The sequence below is a fragment of the Elephas maximus genome, chromosome 5 (assembly GCF_024166365.1).
Source record: "Elephas maximus indicus isolate mEleMax1 chromosome 5, mEleMax1 primary haplotype, whole genome shotgun sequence".
Lineage (NCBI taxonomy): Eukaryota > Metazoa > Chordata > Mammalia > Proboscidea > Elephantidae > Elephas > Elephas maximus.
In genome coordinates this window covers 156,669,619-156,689,446 of record NC_064823.1, presented here as the reverse complement: position 1 = coordinate 156,689,446, position 19,828 = coordinate 156,669,619, and the positions used below count along the sequence as shown (strand labels likewise).

The 19,828-nt window shown below is 47.0% G+C and overlaps 1 protein-coding gene across 1 annotated transcript in view; it reads left to right on the top strand.

Moving 5' to 3' along the window:
• The first annotated feature begins 204 nt into the window (after positions 1 to 204).
• Positions 205 to 19,828, top strand: part of OTOP1 (otopetrin 1) — a 33,200-nt gene continuing 13,576 nt past the window's right edge. The window contains exons 1-3 of the mRNA XM_049885315.1: positions 205 to 559; positions 14,606 to 14,742; positions 17,743 to 17,801. Coding sequence (XP_049741272.1) covers positions 205 to 559; positions 14,606 to 14,742; positions 17,743 to 17,801 — 551 coding nt within the window. The remainder of the gene's footprint in view (positions 560 to 14,605; positions 14,743 to 17,742; positions 17,802 to 19,828) is intronic.

The window sequence follows — 19,828 nt, the reverse complement described above, 5'->3', positions numbered from 1 at the left end:
GCGCTTAGAAGCCGGGTCAACTGGGGTCAGCTGAGTCACCAGGGTGGGGGACGTCGGCAAAGGGGGAAGGGGCGGACAGGGGGTGCAGGCGTTGGGGGTGGGCAGAGTGGGGCTGGTTGTCAGAGGACATCGGGGCTGGGACAGGTGCCAGGAACAGCAGAGGGCGCAGCCACCACCGGACGCGCCTAGGGTCCCGCTCTGAAGATGCCCGAGGGCCGGGGGCCGGTGGCGAGCGCCCCGGAGCAGGGGCTGTCGGGGCCAGGGGAGTCCTCAGGGTCCCCGGGTCCCCGACGGGGCTCCTCCCGGGCCAGCGTCCCGCAGAAGCTGGCCGAGGCGCTGAGCAGCCAGTACGGGCTGAACGTGTTCGTGGCGGGGCTGCTGCTGCTGCTGGCCTGGGCCGTGCACGCCAAGGGCGTGGGCAAGCTCGCCCTGCTCTGCGTGCTCACGGCGCTGATGCTGCTGCAGCTGGTCTGGATGCTCTGGTACGTGGGCCGCAGCGCCGCGCAACGCCGCCTCATCCGCCTCAAGGACATGCAAGCTGGCACGCGCTGGCTCCGCGGTGAGTCCCAGGCGAGCGCACCCGCTCGCTGCAACGATCCTGCGGTAGCTCTGCGCCCTTTCCTCCTTTGACTTCGGGGCAGTTTTTTCTGCCTCCGGCCTCCTTCTTTTCTGATTTCCCCTCCTGCCCTTCCTTCTCTCTTTCTCTTTCTTTATTAAGCTCTGTTACTCTGTGTAAGGCACTGCCTGCGTCATCAGAGGCTTAGCGAGAGTAATGACCGCCCAGGGACAATCTCTAAATTGCGCCCCCACCTCCAATTTCAAGAGGAACAGAGGTTGATAGAGGCGACATGTCAGCAGACATCCCTGTTCTCTGGCTGCCTCAGGTAGGCGCCTTCATGTTTGTGGCTTCTCGGGATGTCATTTCGTGCCTCCTCTGGGGCCTCCTTGGATTTGGGCCTGGGAGCAAGCGCCCCCTCTAACTGCCCCCCCAACCCCTCTGTGGGTCCTTGCAGTAGCCTCCTGTCTCTGTGTTACATTCCACCATTAGCACCGTTAGTTGCTGTAAGGTGGGTTCCAACTCGTGGCCACCCCATGTTTGCAGAGTAGAACTGCTGCACGGATTTTCAACGCTGTGACCTTTCAGAGGCAGGTAGCCAGACCTGTCTTCCAAGATGCCTCTGGGTGGGTTCGAATTGCCCACCTTTTGGCCAGTAAACCAAAAAACCAAACCCGTTGCCATCGAGTAGATTCCAACTCATAGCAACCCTATAGGACGGAATAGAGCTGCCCCATACAGTTTCCAAGGAGCGTCTGGTGGATTGGAACTGCTGACCTTTTGATTAGCAGCTGTGCACTTAACCACTACACCACCAGGCTAGTAGTTGACCTTAATTGTTTTCGCACCACCCAGGGACTCCTCCATTAGAACTACAGATACATAAACCTGTTCACAACTTTCACCTGCTTAAAGTCTTGCAGTGGCACCACTGACCCCACGATGAAAGCAGCACTCAGCATCCTGGCATTCAAGGCCTGCTAAGATCTCGCCCAAGCTGGCCCCAGCTGGCCTCTTTGGTTTTATCCCCACTTTTGTCCCCACTCCATGCTCCAATCATTCTATCAAAGGCTTTCATTTCCCATCGCAGTATTTCATGCCTTCGTGTCTTTGCATATGCTGTTCCCTCTTCCTGGAATGCCTTTCCATTTTCTCAATCCCCTCCCCATTGCCTCCCAGTGAAGTCTTTCCCCACCATGCCCCTTGTGCTGCTGACCACACCCCTCATTGAGCCCTTGTTTTTCACCACCCTGGGGGAGCTCTGTGACACTGGGGTCATATTGCATCTTTTAGTCCAAAGCCACCAGAGGGTCTGGCATAGAGTAGGCGCTAATGGAATGCAGGTAGAATGAATGAAGTAATGAATGAGTGAATGCATGCTGGGGCTGGGGGGGTGTTAGCACTTGCTGGATACTCACACACATTGATCGAAAGATTGTCAAGATAAGAACCCTCCCCTCCTCCTCCACTCTCGCAAGGGAGACAGACCTGAAGCAGGTCAAAGGGAGGAGGCAGTGGGAAGCCCAGCTTGGAAGAAAGCAACTGTCTGGGAAACCTTCCTGTGGGGGCTGAGTGCATTTCACACCAGACGCATTACACATCTGCCCTCGAGTTTGCATGCTAGACCTGAAATTAAATCTTAGAGTGAATGTACATCTTCGCTTTCCTTGCATGACCTCGGCAAGTTACTTCATCCTCCTGAACCCTAGTGTCAGCTTGATAGGATTTGATGACAGCCAGTGGGATGGGGGTGTGGGAGAGTGTGGGGGGTGTGAGAGCGTGGGGAGTGTCCATGCACATTGGTCCTTCTTCCCATTGCCCCTTCAGAGGTCTGGCCCAGACGCCACCTTCTCCACGTGCCTGCTGGAATGACTGGTCCCTCCAGTGGGCCACCATGGCAGCTCTCTGGTCCTTCTCAATTTCTGCCACGTGTATGACTATCTGGATAGGAGCCTTCTTGTTCGAATCAGACTCTAGCTTCCTTAGGCTTAGGGACTGTGTCTAGGTCATCTTGCCTCTGGGACAATTAGAACCAACTCCAAGGTGGCCCAGATTCCAGGTCTGAGCATGGTTGTTTTAGGAAGATTTATGGTATAGGGCTGCTATGAGTCGGAATCAACTCAATGGCAATGGGTGTTTTTTTTTTTTTTTTTTTAGCATGGTTTTGTGACTCTGTGAATGGCAGTGAATCTGTTGTTGTTAGGTGCCATCAAGTCAGCTCCAACTCACAGCGACCCTGTGTACGAAGAGTGAAACACTGCTTGGTCCTGCACCATCCTCACAATCGTTGTCACATTTGAGCCCACCATTGCAGCCACTGAGTTGTCTGTCCATCCTGTTGAGGGTCTTCCTCTTCTGTGCTGACCCTCTACTTTACCAAGCGTGATGTCCTTCTCCAGGGATTGATCCTTCCTGACAACATGTCCAAAGTATGTGAGATGTAGTCTCACCATCCTTGCTTCTAAGGAGCATTCTGGCTGTACTTCTTCCAAGACAGATTTGTTCTTTCTTCTGACAGTCCTTGGTATATTCAATATTCTTTGCCAACACCATAATTCAAAGGCATCGATTCTTCTTTGGTCTTCCTTATTCATTGTCCAGCTTCTGCATGCATAAGAGGCGATTGAAAATACCATGGCTTGGATCAGGCGCACCTTAGTCTTCAAGGTGACATCTTTGCTTTTTAACATGTTAAAGAGGTCTTTTGCAGCAGATTTGCCCAATGCAATGAGTCTTGATTTCTTGACTGCTGCTTCCATGGGTGTTGATTGTGGATCCAAGTGAAATGAAGTCCTACTTCAATCTTTTGTCCGTTTATCATGATGTTGCTTATTGGTCCAGTTGTGAGGATTTTTATTTTCTTTATGTTGAGGTGTAATCCATACTGAAGGCTGTGGTCTTTGATCCTCTTCAGTAAGTGCTTCGAGTCCTCTTCACTTTCAGGAAGCAAGGTTGTGTGTGGCATCTGCATAACACAGGTTGTTAAAGAGTCTTCCACCAATCCTGATGCCCTGTTCTTCTTCATATAGTCCAGCTTCTTGGATTATTTGCTCAGCATACAGATCGAATAGGTATGGTGAAAGGATACAACCCTGACGCACACCTTTCCTGACTTTAAACCACGAAGTATCCCATTCATGAGAAACCTGTACATAGATCAAGAGGGCAGTGAATCTAGGGCTGTATAAAACAAACGAACAGCAAACAAAAGATGGGCATGAAATGTTATTTTGAGGACATTGATTTACACAGGCTAAAAAGTATTACACGCAATGCAGGTTTTTGCTTATGCTTTGCAGTAGTGGAAGAATCCTTTCTTTTTCTTCCCATTCTTCCCTTCTTTTCTTCCTCCATCTTTCCCTTTTTCCTTTCTTCCCTTCCCTCCTTTCCTCTACCTTCCTTCTTCCTTCCCCATTGGTCCCCCTCTTTCCTTCCTTCCCTTCCTCCTTCTCTCCCCCTCCCTTTGCCCCTCTTCCTTTTCTCTCTCCTCTTCCTGTCTCCCCCTCCCTTTCTCTCACATCTTCTCTTCTTCCCTTCCCATGTCCTTTCTCCCTCTCTTCCCTCTTCCCCTTCCTTCCTGCCTCTCTCTCCTTCCCTTCCTTTCACTCCATAACCCCACACTGCACCAGTTGCTCATCCTCTGGGCTCCTACAGCTTCTGAATTCCATCTGTCACAGCCCCCTCTCACACTGATGCCATTTCCTGTCTCCTGAATGGGAGACACTGTGGGCGTCTTGGTGGCCAAGACCAGATCTGGCCTCCCTACTGCCCTGCATGAGGCATGGCACATAAAAGGCCTTCCAGAAGGTTGGGGGTGAATGACCGAGTGAAGAGAGTGGAGGAAAGTCGGAGCTAGGTGCCTGGATCTGCCAAGTGTCTTAGCTTCCTGGGGTGGATGTAATGAAATTCCCCAAAGTAAAAAAAAAAAACCAAAGTAGGTGGCTTTAAATAACAGAAATGTATTGATTTAAAGTTTTAGGGGCTAGTATAGTCTGAATTCAGGCTGTTGGCTGTGCCATGTTCTCTCTGAAGGCTCTAGGGGAAGATCTTGTCTCTTCCAGCTTCTGGGAGTCCCAGGCATTCCTTGACTTATAGCTGCAGCCTAATTCCATTGACGTGTGGCTGTTTCCCCTCCGTACCTCTTCTCTTTATTAAGGACACCAGCCTTAGATTTAGGATTCACTCTACTCTTCTCTTTGATAAGGACACCAGCCTTAGATTTAGGATTCACTCTACTCTAGTATGATCTTGTTTTAACTTAACTGATAATGACTTCGAAGGCCCGCTTTCCAAACAAGGTCACATTCTCAGGTACCAGGAGTTAGGACTTTAACATAAATTTTGGGGGGACACAATTCAATCCGTAACACCAAGACATCGGAATATGCTAGAATTGTTGGTTACCAGTCATAATCTTTGATTTCTAGATATTTGCTTATTTCATGTAAGTGAGATCACATGTATTAGTCCTTTTGCAACTGACTTAATTCACTTAATGTAAGCTTTCAAGGTTCTTCCATGTGTGGCATGCAGGAGGGCTTCATTTCTCATTACAGCTGAGTGATATCCCATTGCGTGTATGTTCCGCACTTTGTTTATCCATTCATCCACTGACGGACATTTCAGTTGTTTCCACCTTTTGGCTATTGTGAGAAGGGCAACAATGAGCACTGGTGTACGGGATTCTGTTTCCATTCCTGCCCTCACTTCTTCTGGATGTATACCTAGGATTGGGGTTGCAGGGTCATATGGTAGTTCTACAGTCAACATTTTGAAGAACCATGCAGGTCACTTCTGAGCAGAGGTTCAAATGCCAAGAAGGAACTGGTCCTGCAAAGATCTGGAGGACGTTCAGCCCAGGCAGAGGGAACAGCACGTGCAAAGACCTGAGGCAGGACTGAGTTTGGTGCGTTGAAGGAGTAAGAAGAACGTTTGGATGCCGAAGACCTGAGATTTAATAGTAAGAGGATGGGTCGAGGAAGGGGGCAGATGACATAGGGTCTTGTAGGCCACTGTCTGGAGTCGGCTTGCAGTCTAGGGCGGTGTAAAGCCATTGGAGGATTCTGATCAGGGAGAGACATAACCTAATGTGCATTGAAAAGGTAGGGAGGAGGATAAGAGTGGAGGCAGGGAGACCCCTGAGGAGTGGGGAGATGATGGGGGCTCGGACCACGGTGTAGGGGTGGGTGCAATGAGAAGTGGACAGGATGCATTGGATGGATTAGACGGGGGACATGAGAGAAAGTGTGGAATCCTGGAGGATTCCTGGGATTGGGCCCTGAGTCTCTGGGAGCATGGTGGTGCCATTTCCCAAGACTGAGAAGAAGAAGGAGGGGTAGGGGCAGGGATGCAGAACGAAGATTTCCCTTGTGGACATGTTAATTTGAGATGTCTATTAGAAGTAGTATAGCCAGAATGTTCCTTAGAAGCAAGGATGGCGAAACTTCCTCTCATGTACTTTGGACGTGTTATCAGGAGGGACCAGTCTCTGGAGAAGGACATCGTGCTGGGTAAAGTAGAGGGTCAGTGTAAAAGAGGAAGACCCTCAATGAGATGGACTGACACAGTGGTTGCAACAATGGGCTCAAGCATAACAATTATTGTGACGATGGTATAGGATGGGGTAGCATTTTGTTTTGCAATACATAGGGTTGGTGTGACTTGGAACAGACTCGACAGCACCTAACAATAACAACAACAACATTAGACACTCAAGTAGAGATAGAATAAATGAAGCGAGAGAGAAAGAGAGGAGGAAAATATAGTAGGTATTCAATAAATGGTGGTGGTTTACCAGTAAACCAGTTGCAGTCAAGTCCAATTCAACTCATGGTGACTCCAGAGTAGAGCTGTGCTTCACAGGATTTTCAATGGCTGACTTTTTGGCAGTACAGTGCCGGGCCTTTTTCTGAGGTGCCCCTGGGCGAACTTGGACCTCTGCCTTTTGAGTTAGCAGCAGAGTGTGTTAACTGCTTTGCCACCCAGGGACTTCTGTTGGTGGTTTAGATGCTCAGTAAATTGCCCCCATAAGAACAAAACCATTCAAGTGAGGCAATGTGAGTACTGGCAATGGTGCTGGCCCACGAAGGCGTGGCTGCGTGTTTCAGCATTCTGAACGAACTCAATAAATGCCGCTATTGTTCTTATTGTCATCATTCCCGTAACTTTGTGGTAATAACACTTCATTCAGGGTTGAGAAAGGGCAGAAGCAAGGAAAAAACTACCATTACCAGTTCAGTCTTTTAAAAGAGTTGGAACAGAACCCTGGGAATCAATGAGAAACAGCTCGTTCACCTCTTTAGCTTATTCATCTTGTCATCTTTCTGAGTCCCGGCTTCCTCATCGGTAAAGTAAGAATCCCAGCCTGCCTCTGGGATGGGGAAGAGGGCTTGGAGATGCCAAGTCAAGGAGTTTGCAGAGCACCGTTGCTTGCTTTGGTTCATCAAAGAACCGGGAAGCTAATGATCTTGAAAGAACTTCAGGGAGCCTGTGCCAAGGGGGAGAGGCTTCAGCCACAGGTGGGAGTGAGGATCCCCAGGAACCAGAGCTGGAAAGACAGGTTTGACTCAGGATCCCAGCTCGCTCGGCGCTAGCCCTAAGGACAGAGTCTTTGAAGCCTGGTACTCTGCAAAGAGCCAGCCTGTGGACTTCCGGGTGCTGAGTTTTTCCAGAGGAAGTTTTTGGATCGTGGTCTGGGCAGTGAGGCATCTCTGTGAAGAGGGAATATTCTCTTCTACCTGCTGGGTGTGAGAAAGTGAAGGCTGGCTCTCAGATACAAAAATAGGGACGTTCTTGGAAATTTTGTGGTAATGGTGGATTGCTAATCCATCTCTTTTGCCAAAGGTTCCTGGCAACAAATGGTTTGCACTTGAGAGCTAACCTAAAGGTTGGTGGTTTGAACTCATTCAGTGGCAGCATGGAAGAAAACCCTGGCCATCTGTTTCTGTAAAGATTACAGCCAAGAAAACCCTACGGAGCAGTTCTACTCTGCAACATATGGGGCTGCCATGAGTTGGAATTGACTCAGTGGCAATGGGTTTGAGTTTAGTTTTTTTTTCCTAAATAAAGGGACAGATTTAATCCACAAGCAGTGACAGTAGCCTGGGTTATCTCATAACTGCCCAGTGTGTACAGTGACGTGAGAACTCTCAATGAATTAGCGGTTTCACGTCACTAATTACCAGAATCTGGTTTCTATTCTCTTAAAAGATTGAAATGGTAAAGGTATTTTTTTTCCTTGATTCTTTCTGTACCTTTTCAAACCCAGAGAAGGGTCATTAACACAAGGTTATGGGAATGACGATCATTAGAATAATAGCTTTTTTTGCTGAGTGTGTTCAGAATGCTAGGGACTGTACAAGCATTGTCCCATTAATTGTCAAAGCAATTCTTCTTGGTTTTTCCTTATTTTTATTGTACTTTAGATGAAGTTTTACAGAACAAACTAGTTTCGCATTAAACAATTAGTGCATACATTGTTTTATGACATTGGTTAACAACCCCACAACATGTCAACGGTCTCCCTTCTTGACCTTGGGTTCCCTATTACCAGCTTTCCTGTCCCCTCCTGCTTCTCATCCTTGCCCCTGGGTTGGTGTACCCCTTTAGTCTCGTTTTGTTTTATGGGCCTGTCCAATCTTTGGCTGAAAGGTGAACTTCAGGGGTGACTTCATTACTGAGCTAATAGGGTGTCCGAGGGTCATACTCTCAGGGTTTCTTCAGTCTCTGTCAGGCCAGCAAGTCTGATCTTTCTTTTTGAGTTAGCATTTTGTTTTATATTTTTCTCCAGCTCTGTCTGGGACCCTCTATTGTGATCCCTGTTAGAGCAGTCAGTGGTGGTAGCCAGGCACCATCTAGTTGTCTTGGACTCAGTCTAGTGGAGGTCTTGGTAGATGTGGTCTATTTGTCCTTTGGACCAATCTTTCCCTTGTATCTTTAGTTTTATTCATTCTTCCTTGCTCCTGAAGGGGTGAGACCAATGGAGTACTCTAGATGGCTTCTCACAAGCTTTTAAGAACCCAGACGGTACTCATCACAGTAGAATGTAGAACATGGTCCCCACAGCCCTCAGCCCAGCAATTTGGTCCCTCAGGGAGTCTGGATGTATCTATGGAGCTTCCATGACCTTGCTGTGTACAAGCTGTGCTGATATCCCCAGTACTGACAGCAATTCTTTTTGTGTGAGTAATCATTCCCAAATTTATTTCTTTTATGAGTTCAGGTTTTTGTACAGTTTTTTTAAACAACGCATTATCTACTTGAACGATTCATCCAACCACCCATCCATCCATTCACCTGCTCATCCACTCATCTTCCCATCAACTCATCCACTCATCCATTCATTCATCCATCCATCCACCTATCCACCTATCCATCCACCCATTCATCCACTCATCTTCCCATCAATTCATCCTCCCACCCACTCACCCATCCATCCATCTACCCACTCATATTCCCATCAGTCCATCCATCCACCCATCCACCCATCCACCCACCCGCCCATCCACCCATCCCCCACCCCCCATCCCCCCACTCATCCATCCATCCACTCATCCACTCCTCTTCCCATCAGCTTATCCACCCATCCATTTATCCATCCATCTATCCATCCATCCGTCCATCCGTCCGTCCGTCCACCCACACCACCCACCCATCCATCCACCCACCCATCCATCCATCCATCCATCCATCCATCCATCCATCCATCCATCCATCCATCCATCCAGCCATCCATCCATCCATCCATCCACCCACCCATCCATCCACCATCCACTCACCCACCCATTCATCTGCTCATCTTCCCATCAACTCATCCACCCACCCATCCATCCATCTACCCATCCATTATATACTCATCCACCCCTCCAATCTTTTGTAAAGTTGCAAAGTTAACTACTTACTGTTGTTTCCTCTCCTCTTCGTCTTCGCCAGTTTTGAAGACTCTTCCATTTCACTGGTTGTTTGGTTAAAGCCCTTAGTCAGATATTCTCAGATGGGTTATATAGATGATATTTTTCCTCATCCTTCTGTTCTCTGTTCACCTGTCACCTCCTTGGAAGAGTCCTTGCCTGACTACCAACCATCAACCTCAACCCCCTTCCCTGCTTAACTTTTCTTTGTGGTGTTTATCACTTCCTGATAATTCTTATATGTTTATTATTTTGTTTTTTTTTTTCCTGTCTTCCCTGCTAGAACATTAAACTCCCCAAGAAAAGATATTTTATTGACCTTTATATCCTCAGTTCCTGGGATAGTTCCTGACCCATAGTTGGTGCTCAATAATAAATTACATTTGGCCTATCTTCAGATATGGTTCTGTCTTTTGTCCTGACAAATGAGTGACATCTTAGCTGGGAATAGCATTCTTGGGCTGCCTTACTGGTCTCACAGTGGACTGTAACTATTCTTCTACTCTTTTCTGATTTCCCATGCTGCGGATGAGAAGTCTGGTGCCAGTGCATTCCTCTATGTTTTGTGCACACCCCAACTTATGCAGTGTTATGCTTGTGTATATTTTTTTCTCTACCAATCTTGTTTGTTCATCTTTGAGCCCCTGGCACAAAGTCTTATGCATACTAGGAGTCCCCAAAATATTTGTTGTAGAAATAAATGGATGAAAGAATCTGTGAGTGGAGGGATGGATGAGTGATGGGAGGAAGGATTTCAAGAATGTCAGAAGTTATGTGAAGTATTTATCACAAACCAAAAAAAAAAAAAAAAAACAACCCATTGCCATCAAGTCAATTCCGACTCATAGCAACCCTATAGGACAGAGTAGAACTGTCTCGTTGGGTTTCCAAGGAGGAGCTGGTGGATTTGAACTGCTGACCTTTTGGTTAACAGCCAAGCTCTTAACCACTGCACCACCAGGGCTCTAAAGTTCCCTGTAAGGCTCCAGTGAGATTCTGAACTTGCAACCCCTGGTTTATAGGACCAGCGCTCTAACCACTGAACTATGGAGCCACTGTATTTGTCACAGACCCCTTAAAATGTCAACTCCAGAGATGTTCTAGACCGTTCCTTCTTGAAGTGAGGCCCCAGACCAAAAGCAGCAGCAGCATCTGGAACTGGTTAGAAATGCAAATTTGGGGGCCCCACCTGAGACCTACTGAACCAGAAACTCTAGGAGCAAGGCTAGCAGTCTACTTTTAGGGATTTTTTTTTTTTTTTTAATTTTTTATTGTGCTTTAGGTGAAAGCTCACAGAGCAAATTCATGTCCCATTAGATAGTACATAAAACGTTACATGACACTGGCTTCACTCCCCTCAGTTTGTCAGCACCCTCCACATTTCTGCCCTGGATTGCCTGTTTCCTTTCGTCCGGATTTTCTACCCCTTCCTGCCTTGTCGTCTTTGCTTTTGGGCAACTGTTGTCCTTTTGATCTCATATAATTGACTGTTCTAAGGAACACTTCTTCCTGGGTGTTATTGTTTATCTTATGGGCCTGCCTATTGTTTGGCTGAAAGGTGGTCTCCCGGAACAGCTTTAGTTCCAGGCCATAAGGGTGTCTGTCTTAGGGCCACAGTCTCAGGCCTCCAGGGGATTCTGATGCCACTGCTTCAGGACATTTTACAGATGATAAAACCGAGGTTAGGAGCAGGGACATGACTTGTCCAAACCCACACATTCTGTTAAGGGCACAGCCAGGCCCCACCCACCACGCAGGCCCGCCCCACCCCACGGGCCCCGCCCCACCCCACAGGCCCCACGCCACTGCAAGGCTCCGCCCCACCTCGCAGGTCCCGCCCCACCGTGCAGGTCCTCTTAGTTCTAGGCATGTGTTCTTCCAACCTGTCTTGGTTTCCTAGTGCTGTTATAACAGAAATGCCGCAAGGGCCTATATTTTCTCACAGTTCAGGAGGCTCAAAGTCCACATCAGTGTCTCGGCAACGTCAGTTCCTTCCGTGGGCCTCTCTCCTAGTTTCTGGTGTCTGTTGCAAACCTTGGTGTTCCTGTGCTTGTGGACAATACTCCCCCACGTGTATGTGTCTCTGTGCCTAATCTGCTCTCTGTCTTATGGTGAAAATATACACAACAAAATGCTCACCAGTTCAACAATTTCTACGCGAATAACTCAGTGACGCTGATTACATGTTGTGCAACCGTTCTTGCTATTATTTTCCAAAGTATTCCACCACCATTAGTATGAACTGGAGCCTTATGGGGCAGTGGGTAAGAGCTATGGCGAGCTATGACTGCTAACCAAAAGGTTGGCAGTTCGAATCCACCAGCCGCTCCCTGGAACCCTATGGTGCAATTCTACTCTGTCCTACAGGGTCGCCATGAATCCGTATCAACTGGATAGCAATGAGTTTGGTTTTGGTTTTTATTAACATAAACTCAATGCCCCCTAAGGAAAAACCCCTCCTTCCTCTCTCCCTCCCACTCCTGGTAACCACTAATCATCTTTGTTGCTATACTTTGCCTATTTCATTCAAGTAAGACCATACCGTATTTGTCCTTTAGCGACTGGCTTATTTTGCTTAGCGTGATGTCTTCAAGGTTCACTGATGTTGTACACGTATCAGGACTTCATTTCTCTCTATGGCTCAGTAGTATTCCATTGTATGTACATAGCACATTTTGTTTATCCACTGCTCCCTTGAGGACATTTCGGTTGCTTCCACCTCTTGGCTCTTGTGACACATGCTGCCATCAACACTGGGGACAGATTTCATTTGCTCTTTTTATAACTTGGAAGTGGTTAAATATAGAACTCGCCCTACTCCAAACCAAAAAAACCAACCCCCTTGCCGTGGAGTCGATTCCGACTCATAGCGACCCTATAGGACAGAGTAGAACCTCCCCATAGGGTTTCCATGGAGGGCCTGGTGGATTTGAATGGCTGATTTTTTGGTTAGCAGCCGTAGCACTTAACCACTACGCCATCGGGGCTTCCCACCCTTTGCCAGTATAGCCTAATTAACATAAAGAAAAAGGTTGTTTCCAAACAGGATTACAGCCACAGGTACAAAGGACAGGATTTCAACACACATTTTGGGAAGACACGATTCAGTCCACAAGGCCATCCCAACCAGGCTACGTCACCTTGTCTTGCCGTCTCGTTTTCTCGTCAGAACGAAGCACACATTTGTCAAATTATTTCAAAGCCCTGGGATTGAATCTCCACTCTTAACAAAGTCTCTGATTTCACTGGGGTCTTTTCCAGAATTAAAAAAAAAATGTGACTTCGTGTTGTTTCCACAGCCTTTGAGCAGTGGAAACAAAATGCCAGGTGATCGCGTTACTTTTTGCCGGAGGCTTCATGGGCTGGGGCTGTAACGTTAGAGTTCACGATTAGGGCTCGTGGTCCTTAATGCATGTCACACACGAACCAGTTTCGTCCTGACCGTGGGAGCAAATGTGTGAATGGCCATCAGTGTTGGCCCAGGAGGGGGTTTTGAGACTTTGACATTGATCAGGTCCCTATGAGCAGTGTATTTCCCCCATTAATTCAAAAAAAATTGCCACGAGTTCCTTTTTAACGTATTTGTGTAGTCCCCTCCAATTTTTTTCACGAGCATGATTTTTACTTGTTCATTTTTGCTTTATGGTGAAAACCATAAGAAGCCCTGGTGCAGCAGTTGTTAAGAGCTCGGCTGCTAACCAGAAGGCCGGCAGTTTGAATCCACCAGCTGCTCCTTGGAAACTGTATGGGCAGTTCCACTCTCTCCTATAGGCCACTATGAGTTGGAATTGGCTTGATGGAAGTGGGTTTTGGTAAAAACCATACAGAGCCCTGGTGGTGCAGTGGTTAAGTGCTTGGCTGCCTACCTACAGTTTGTCAGTTCGAACCCACCAGTCGCTCTGCGGAAGAAAGACATGGCAGTTTGCCTCTGTGAAGATTACAGCCTTGGAAGCCCTATGGGACAGTTCTGCTGTGTCTACAGGGTTGCTAGGAGTTGGAATCGACTCGACGGCAGTGAGTTTGGTTTTGGTTTGGTCCAAACCGTGCTGGGTATACAGTGTCAATGCTGCCTCTTTTCATCTTACCCAGCATAGGCCCTGTCCGTGTTTTAGATTTACAGAAAAGTTGCAAAGATAGCCAGAGAGTGACCATATATGTCACCTAGTGTCCCCTATTGTTAAGATCCTACGTTGCTATGGTACATATGTGACAACTAAGGAACCAACGTTGGTGCACATTAACTAAACTCCACGCTGCACTTGGATTTCACTGTTGCTGTTAAGCTGCTGTCGAATCAGCCCCTAACTCATGACAACCCCTTACACAACAGAAGGAAACATGCCCCGTCCTGTGCCATCTCCATGATCAGCTGAAGATTGGATCATTGTGATCCATAGGGTTTTTAACGGTTGATTTTTGGAAGTACATTGCCAGGCCTTTCTTCCTAGTCCATCCTAGTCTGGAAGCTCCTCTGAAACCTGTTCAGCATCCTAGCAACACACAAGCCTCTGGTGTCGGACGGGTGGTGGCTGCGCATGAGGTGTATTGGCTGGGACCCGCGTTCCATTCCCATCCGATGCAGCTCCACGGTAGCCACCTCCCGTCTCTCAGTGGAGGCTCGCATGTTGCTAGGATGCGGAACAGGTTTCAGAGGAGCTTACAGACTAGGAAAAAAGGCCTGGCAACCTACTTCCAAAAATCAGCCCATGAAGACCGCATGGATCACAATGGTCTGATCCTGGTGTGCATGGGGTCGCCATGAGCCGGGGTGGACTTGACAACAGCTAGCAACAACAACACCAGTTGTGAAGGGCTTTGGGCGGCGTGCATAGAAGCTGAGGTTTATTCTTTAGAGACCAGGAAGCCAACTGAGATTTTCAGTAGGAGGATGATGCTCTCAGATTGTCCTGCTCTGGAGAAGCTTCTAGAGGACTTCTGTCGAGCAACCCAGGCTTTATGGAATATGCATTGCGTATGAGATCCTGGGATGGGCGTGTTGGTGGGTACGACGATGCACAGGACCCAATACCTGTCTTCTGGTTTTCTGTTTCTCAGGCCAGTAGTATAATGTATTAGCAAGTTATTTTGAAATGACATCGTTGTGTATTTACGTGTGTGTGTGTTTTTCCCTCAAATTTAGGTAGTATCTCACTGTTTTCAGTCATCACCATCATCCTAGGATGCCTTAAAATTGGATACTTCGTTGGATTTTCGGAATGCTTATCAGCCACTGAAGGGGTTTTCCCCATTACTCACGCAGTACATACCCTCTTGCAGGTAAACCACATTGAGCTTCTTTGTCTTGTCTTTGCTCCTGTTAGAGTCCCTGGTGGCACAAATGGTTGAGTGCTTGGCAATTAACCAAAAGGTTGGCAGTTCAAATCCACCCAGAAGTGCTTTGGAAGAAAATTCTGCTGATCCTCTCCAAAAGATTACAGCCACTGAAAGCCCGTGGAGCACGGTTCTGCTCTGACACACCGGCTGTCACCATGAGTTAGAACTGACTCGGCGGCAACTGGTTTGGTTTTTTTTAGTTCTTGTTAAGGAGTTCCTGGGTAGTGAAAATGGTTAATGTGCTTGACTGGTAACCAAAAGGTTGGTGGTTCAAATCTGCCTAGAGTCACCTCGGAACAAAGTCCTGGCGACCTACTTCCAAAAAATCAGCCACTGAAAACCTTATGGAGCACAGTTCTACTCTGACACGCACGGGGTCACCACAAGGCTAGTGTATCCCGGGGGGTATGCTGCCTTGAACTTGTAAAAATCTGTAACATGGAGACATCTAGCAAGCGAAGGGCAGCACGAGCTGCTGCAGAGTTGCCCAGCAAGTCCAAGGTGAGCCTGAGTCTGTCTCTGAAGCTGGGTCCTTCAGCTTCCTGCAGTATAAAACGAGACTACGGGTCTCCTTGGCGTCTCTGTGGGAATCTCATGTGGCAGGATGTATAACAAAGGAAGACTCAGGAAAGCCTGCCAAGTCAGGATCCCCCAGAGAAGGCTTGGGAGGATTTGATTTTCTGCGTAATTTTTAAAACTTGTGGTAAAATATAATAACAAAACATTTGCCATTTCAACCATTTCTATATGTACGTACATTCTTGTCAATGTTTCATATAGAAAGTACAGAATTTTCTATCCTGAACTTTGCCACTAAAAAAAATAATCATATACCTTGCTTTGGGTTACCATGTAGTCTTTATAAAAAGCATCACTTTAATGGCTGTCTGACTTAGAATTCATTCATAAATAATAATTTATGAAACGATTTCCCCATTGTTGGGCTAAACGTCAGCTTTCCTAAGGAATCACTACTGTCCCCATTTTGTAAATTGTTACATGTTTCAAGAGACAGGCAGTGGTCACAAATTTTGCCCTGGAAGTGTTTTCCTGAGCAGGACAGAACTCTTAGGTGAAACCAACATGGAAGAGGTAATATGTGAAAGGATATTTGATGTCATGGTGTCTGATTTTCTTCTTACGTATCTCCTTTTCATCATTGGAGAACGCAGATTAAACGAGATAAATGTACGAAGCGCCCACCAGTATAGGGCACATAGAAGGTGCTCATTATGTGTTGTGTCTTAAATATGGTCCAAAACATAGAAATTATAATGATGCCCAGTGTACAATAGGTGCTCAATCAATGTCAAGGAATGAGTAAGTTGATAGTAGCAAACACTGACTGAGAAATTAAGAAGCTCCTGGCGCCATTTGAATTCATTTGCGTGGATTATTTCATTTAGTTTCTCTCATCACCCTCCAAGGTAGGTACCATTTTCATACCCATTTCACAGATGGGAAAACAGACACAGAAAGGTTTCCTGAAGTCCCAAGACCACGAGGCTAGGCAGTAAGGGACTCAGTATTTGCATGTAGGATACCAGTATCCACGTGCACAACCTCTACCCTGTATTGCTACTGGTTACTATATGGTCATGGCATTGGGTATACTACCACACCTGTTCCTGTTGAGTTGATTCCAACTCTTGGCGGCCCCATGTGTGTCAGAGTAGAACTGTGCTCCATAAGGCTGTCTTTATTATTTTTTAAAATTTCATTTACTTTGCTGTTGTTGAGAATATACACAGCAAAACATACACCAATTCAACAGTTTCTACATGTACAATTCATTGACATTGATTACATTCTTCAAGTTGTGCAACCATGCTCACCCTCTTCCTGAATTGTCCCTCCCCCGTTGATATAAACTCACCGCCCCCTAAGTTTCCTATCGAATCCTTAGAGTTGCTCTTGTCAGTATGATCCTATAGAGATAGTTCTTAAAAAAGCATAACGGTCAAGGCAGACATTTTCTACTAGTTAAGCTAAACTCTTGTTTGGCTTTAAGAAGACTTCAGGGGTTTTTTTTGGTTTAAGGTTTAAAGATTATCTCAGGGCAATAGTTTCGAAGGTTCATCCAGCCTCCACAGCCAAGGATGTGGCTACAGTGATGAGCACCCAGGGGCAATCTCTAAACCGTGCACTCCCTCCATCTCAAAACAATTAGATGTTGATAGAGGTGACGCAAACCCAGAAACACCTTCTCCCCTCTTGTCCTGTTGTCTCAGTCAGGTGCCTTCTGTATTTGTGGCACTTCGGAATGTTATTCTACACCTCATTTGGCACCTCCGTAGACTTATGCCCGGGGCAGTTCCCCACTCTGGTCCTCCCCTCCCCCCAAGCCTCCGACCATGGCTTCTGAACATAGGATTTTCAATGGCTGATTTTTTGGGAGTAGACTGCCAGGCCTTTCTTTTGAGGTGCCTCTGGCTGGACTGGAACTGCCAATCTTTTGGTTAGCAGCCAAGTGCATTACTGAACCATCCAGGGGTTTGGGTAGCCTGTGTAGAAGAGTGAGATAAAAGGCTCGCCTGAATCAATTCTGTTCTTCACTTAAAGTCCTCAACATTTGGTTTCTGGTCACTGGCACACAGTAACTGTTCTGTGGGTGTTTCTTGGGTGAAACCTGAAAAACAGGGATTATGACTGGCTGGCTGCCACTCTCCACACCCCCTCCCATCCCACAGCAGACATTGCCAATCAATTGCAGCACCATTTCCACCTTCTACCCTCAGAACTCTGAGAGCCCGTCCACCATAGCAGATGGGCTCTGATACCAGAGGTAAGGATAACGATCTGCCTTGCTTGGGTTGGGAGGTGACCCATATCCCCAGTGTTTTCCTGCAACTTTTCCTTAGGTTTTACAGCTTCTCAAGGGTGCAAAGATAATGACGGTTTCCCACTGATGTATCTTTCTTTTCTTCATTTATTTCTGTCTAGGTATATTTTCTTTGGGGGCACGCACAAGATATTATCCAGTCTTTCAAAACACTTGAAAGGTAAAAAAGAGTGGGTAACTGCTTTGGAATGCTTTGAATTTGGCATTTGCTTAGAGCCAGCGAAGCTCATCGGTGCCATCTTGCCTTGAATTATACAAACTCAGACGGGCTCTCCCATCTGTCCCCGCCGGAGAGGAGCCCCTCTACTCTGGCCCCTTCCTGGAGACAGCTGTTGAAGTAGGATGATGTGGGTTTGAACTTCGCCTCTGCCATATTAGACATCTTTCCATTTTGACCCTCAGTTTCCTCATCTATAAAATGGTGACAATAATATAGCCTGCCTCTGAGGACTGTGGAAACCTTGGTGGCATAGTGGTTAAGTGCTTTGTCTGCTAACCAAAAGATCAACAGTTTGATTCCACCAGGTGCTCCTTGGAGTCTCTTTGGGGCAGTTCTACTCTGTCACTAAGAGTTGGAATCAACTCCACGGCAAGGGTTTTTTTTTTTTTCTTTTCCTGAGGATTGAATGAGGTAATCGACATGAGGCATAACATAAGTTCCCTAGGGTGGCACAGACAGTTTGTGCTCAGCTACTAATTGTAAGATTGGTGGTTCCAACCCACCTAGTGGCACCCTGGAAGAAAGGCCTGGCAATCTGCTTCTGTAAAGATTACAAAAAAAAAAAAAAAACCTAGTTGCTCTCCCGTCTATTCTGACACATACTGACCCTATAGGACAGAGTAGAACTTTGCCATTGGGCTTCCAAGGTTGTAATCTCTACGGAATCAGATCACCAGGTCATTTCTCCTGAGGAGCAGCTGGTGGGCTCCAATTGCTAACCTTTCAGTTGGCAGCCTTGAGCTGAACTGCTGTGCCAGCAGGACTGCTCTATTCGTTGACATTTCCTGCCAGCTCCTGGAGGCTTCTGAGCTTGCCAAGTCTGGACTGTTTTCTTCAGCTCTTTCGAGCCAGTCTCCCACAATCCCAGGTGTTTAGTACATTTAGGAAGTTTTCTCCTGAGTTGAGAATTCCCCTTACTGATTTGAGCCCTTTCCCTTTTCCAACGGCGAGGTTCAGAGGATGTTTTCGCTCCCTAGTGCTGCTGTAACAGAAATACCACAAGTGGGGGGTTCATGAACAGAAATTTATGTTCTCACTGCTTGGAAGGCTAAAAGTCTGAATTCAGGGCATCGGCCCTCTGGAAAGGCTTTCTCAGCTGGCTCCGAGGGAAGATCCTTTTCTCTTTTCTACTTTTGTTTCTGGGTTCCTTGGTGATTTTCATGTGGCCTGGCATCTGTCTTCCCCCAGCGGTGCTTGTTTCTCAGGGCCTAAGCTGCTATTTTTACATCTCAAAGGTGATTGGCTTAAAACACACCCTACACTGGTAATGGCCTCTTAACATAATAAAGAAAACCCTATTCCAAATGGGTCTACATCCACAAGTGTAAAACCAAACCAAACCTTTCAGTTGATTCCAACTCATAGCAACCCTATAGGACCGAGAGGAACTGCCCCATAGGGTTTCCAAGGTTGTAATCTTTACAGAAGCAGGCTGCCACGTCTTTCTTCAGTGGAGTGGCTGGTGGGTTCGAACCGCCAACCTTTTGGTGAGGAGCGGAGCATTTAACAACTGTGCCATCAGCACTCCTCTGCAAGTATAAAACAAAAAACCCCTTTGCCGTGGAGTTGATTCTGACTCATAGCAACCCTACAGGACAGAGTGTTGTTGTTGTTGTTGTTAGGTGCTGTCGAGTCAATTCCACCTCATAGCAACCCTATCTATGTAATAGAATGAAACACTGCCCGGTCCTGCACCATCCTTGCAATTGTTGTTATGCTTAAGCACATTGTTGCAACCACTGTGTCAATCCATCTCGCTGAGGGTCTTCCTCTTTTTCGCTGACCCTGTACTTTACCAAGCATGATGTCCTTCTCCAGGGACTGGTCCCTCCTGACAACACGTCCAAAGCATGTGAGACACAGTCTCGCCATCCTTGCTTCCAAGGAGCATTCTGGTAGCACTTCTTTTAGGACAGAGTAGACCTGGTTATAGAGTTTCCAAGGAGTGCCTGGTGGGTTTGAACTGC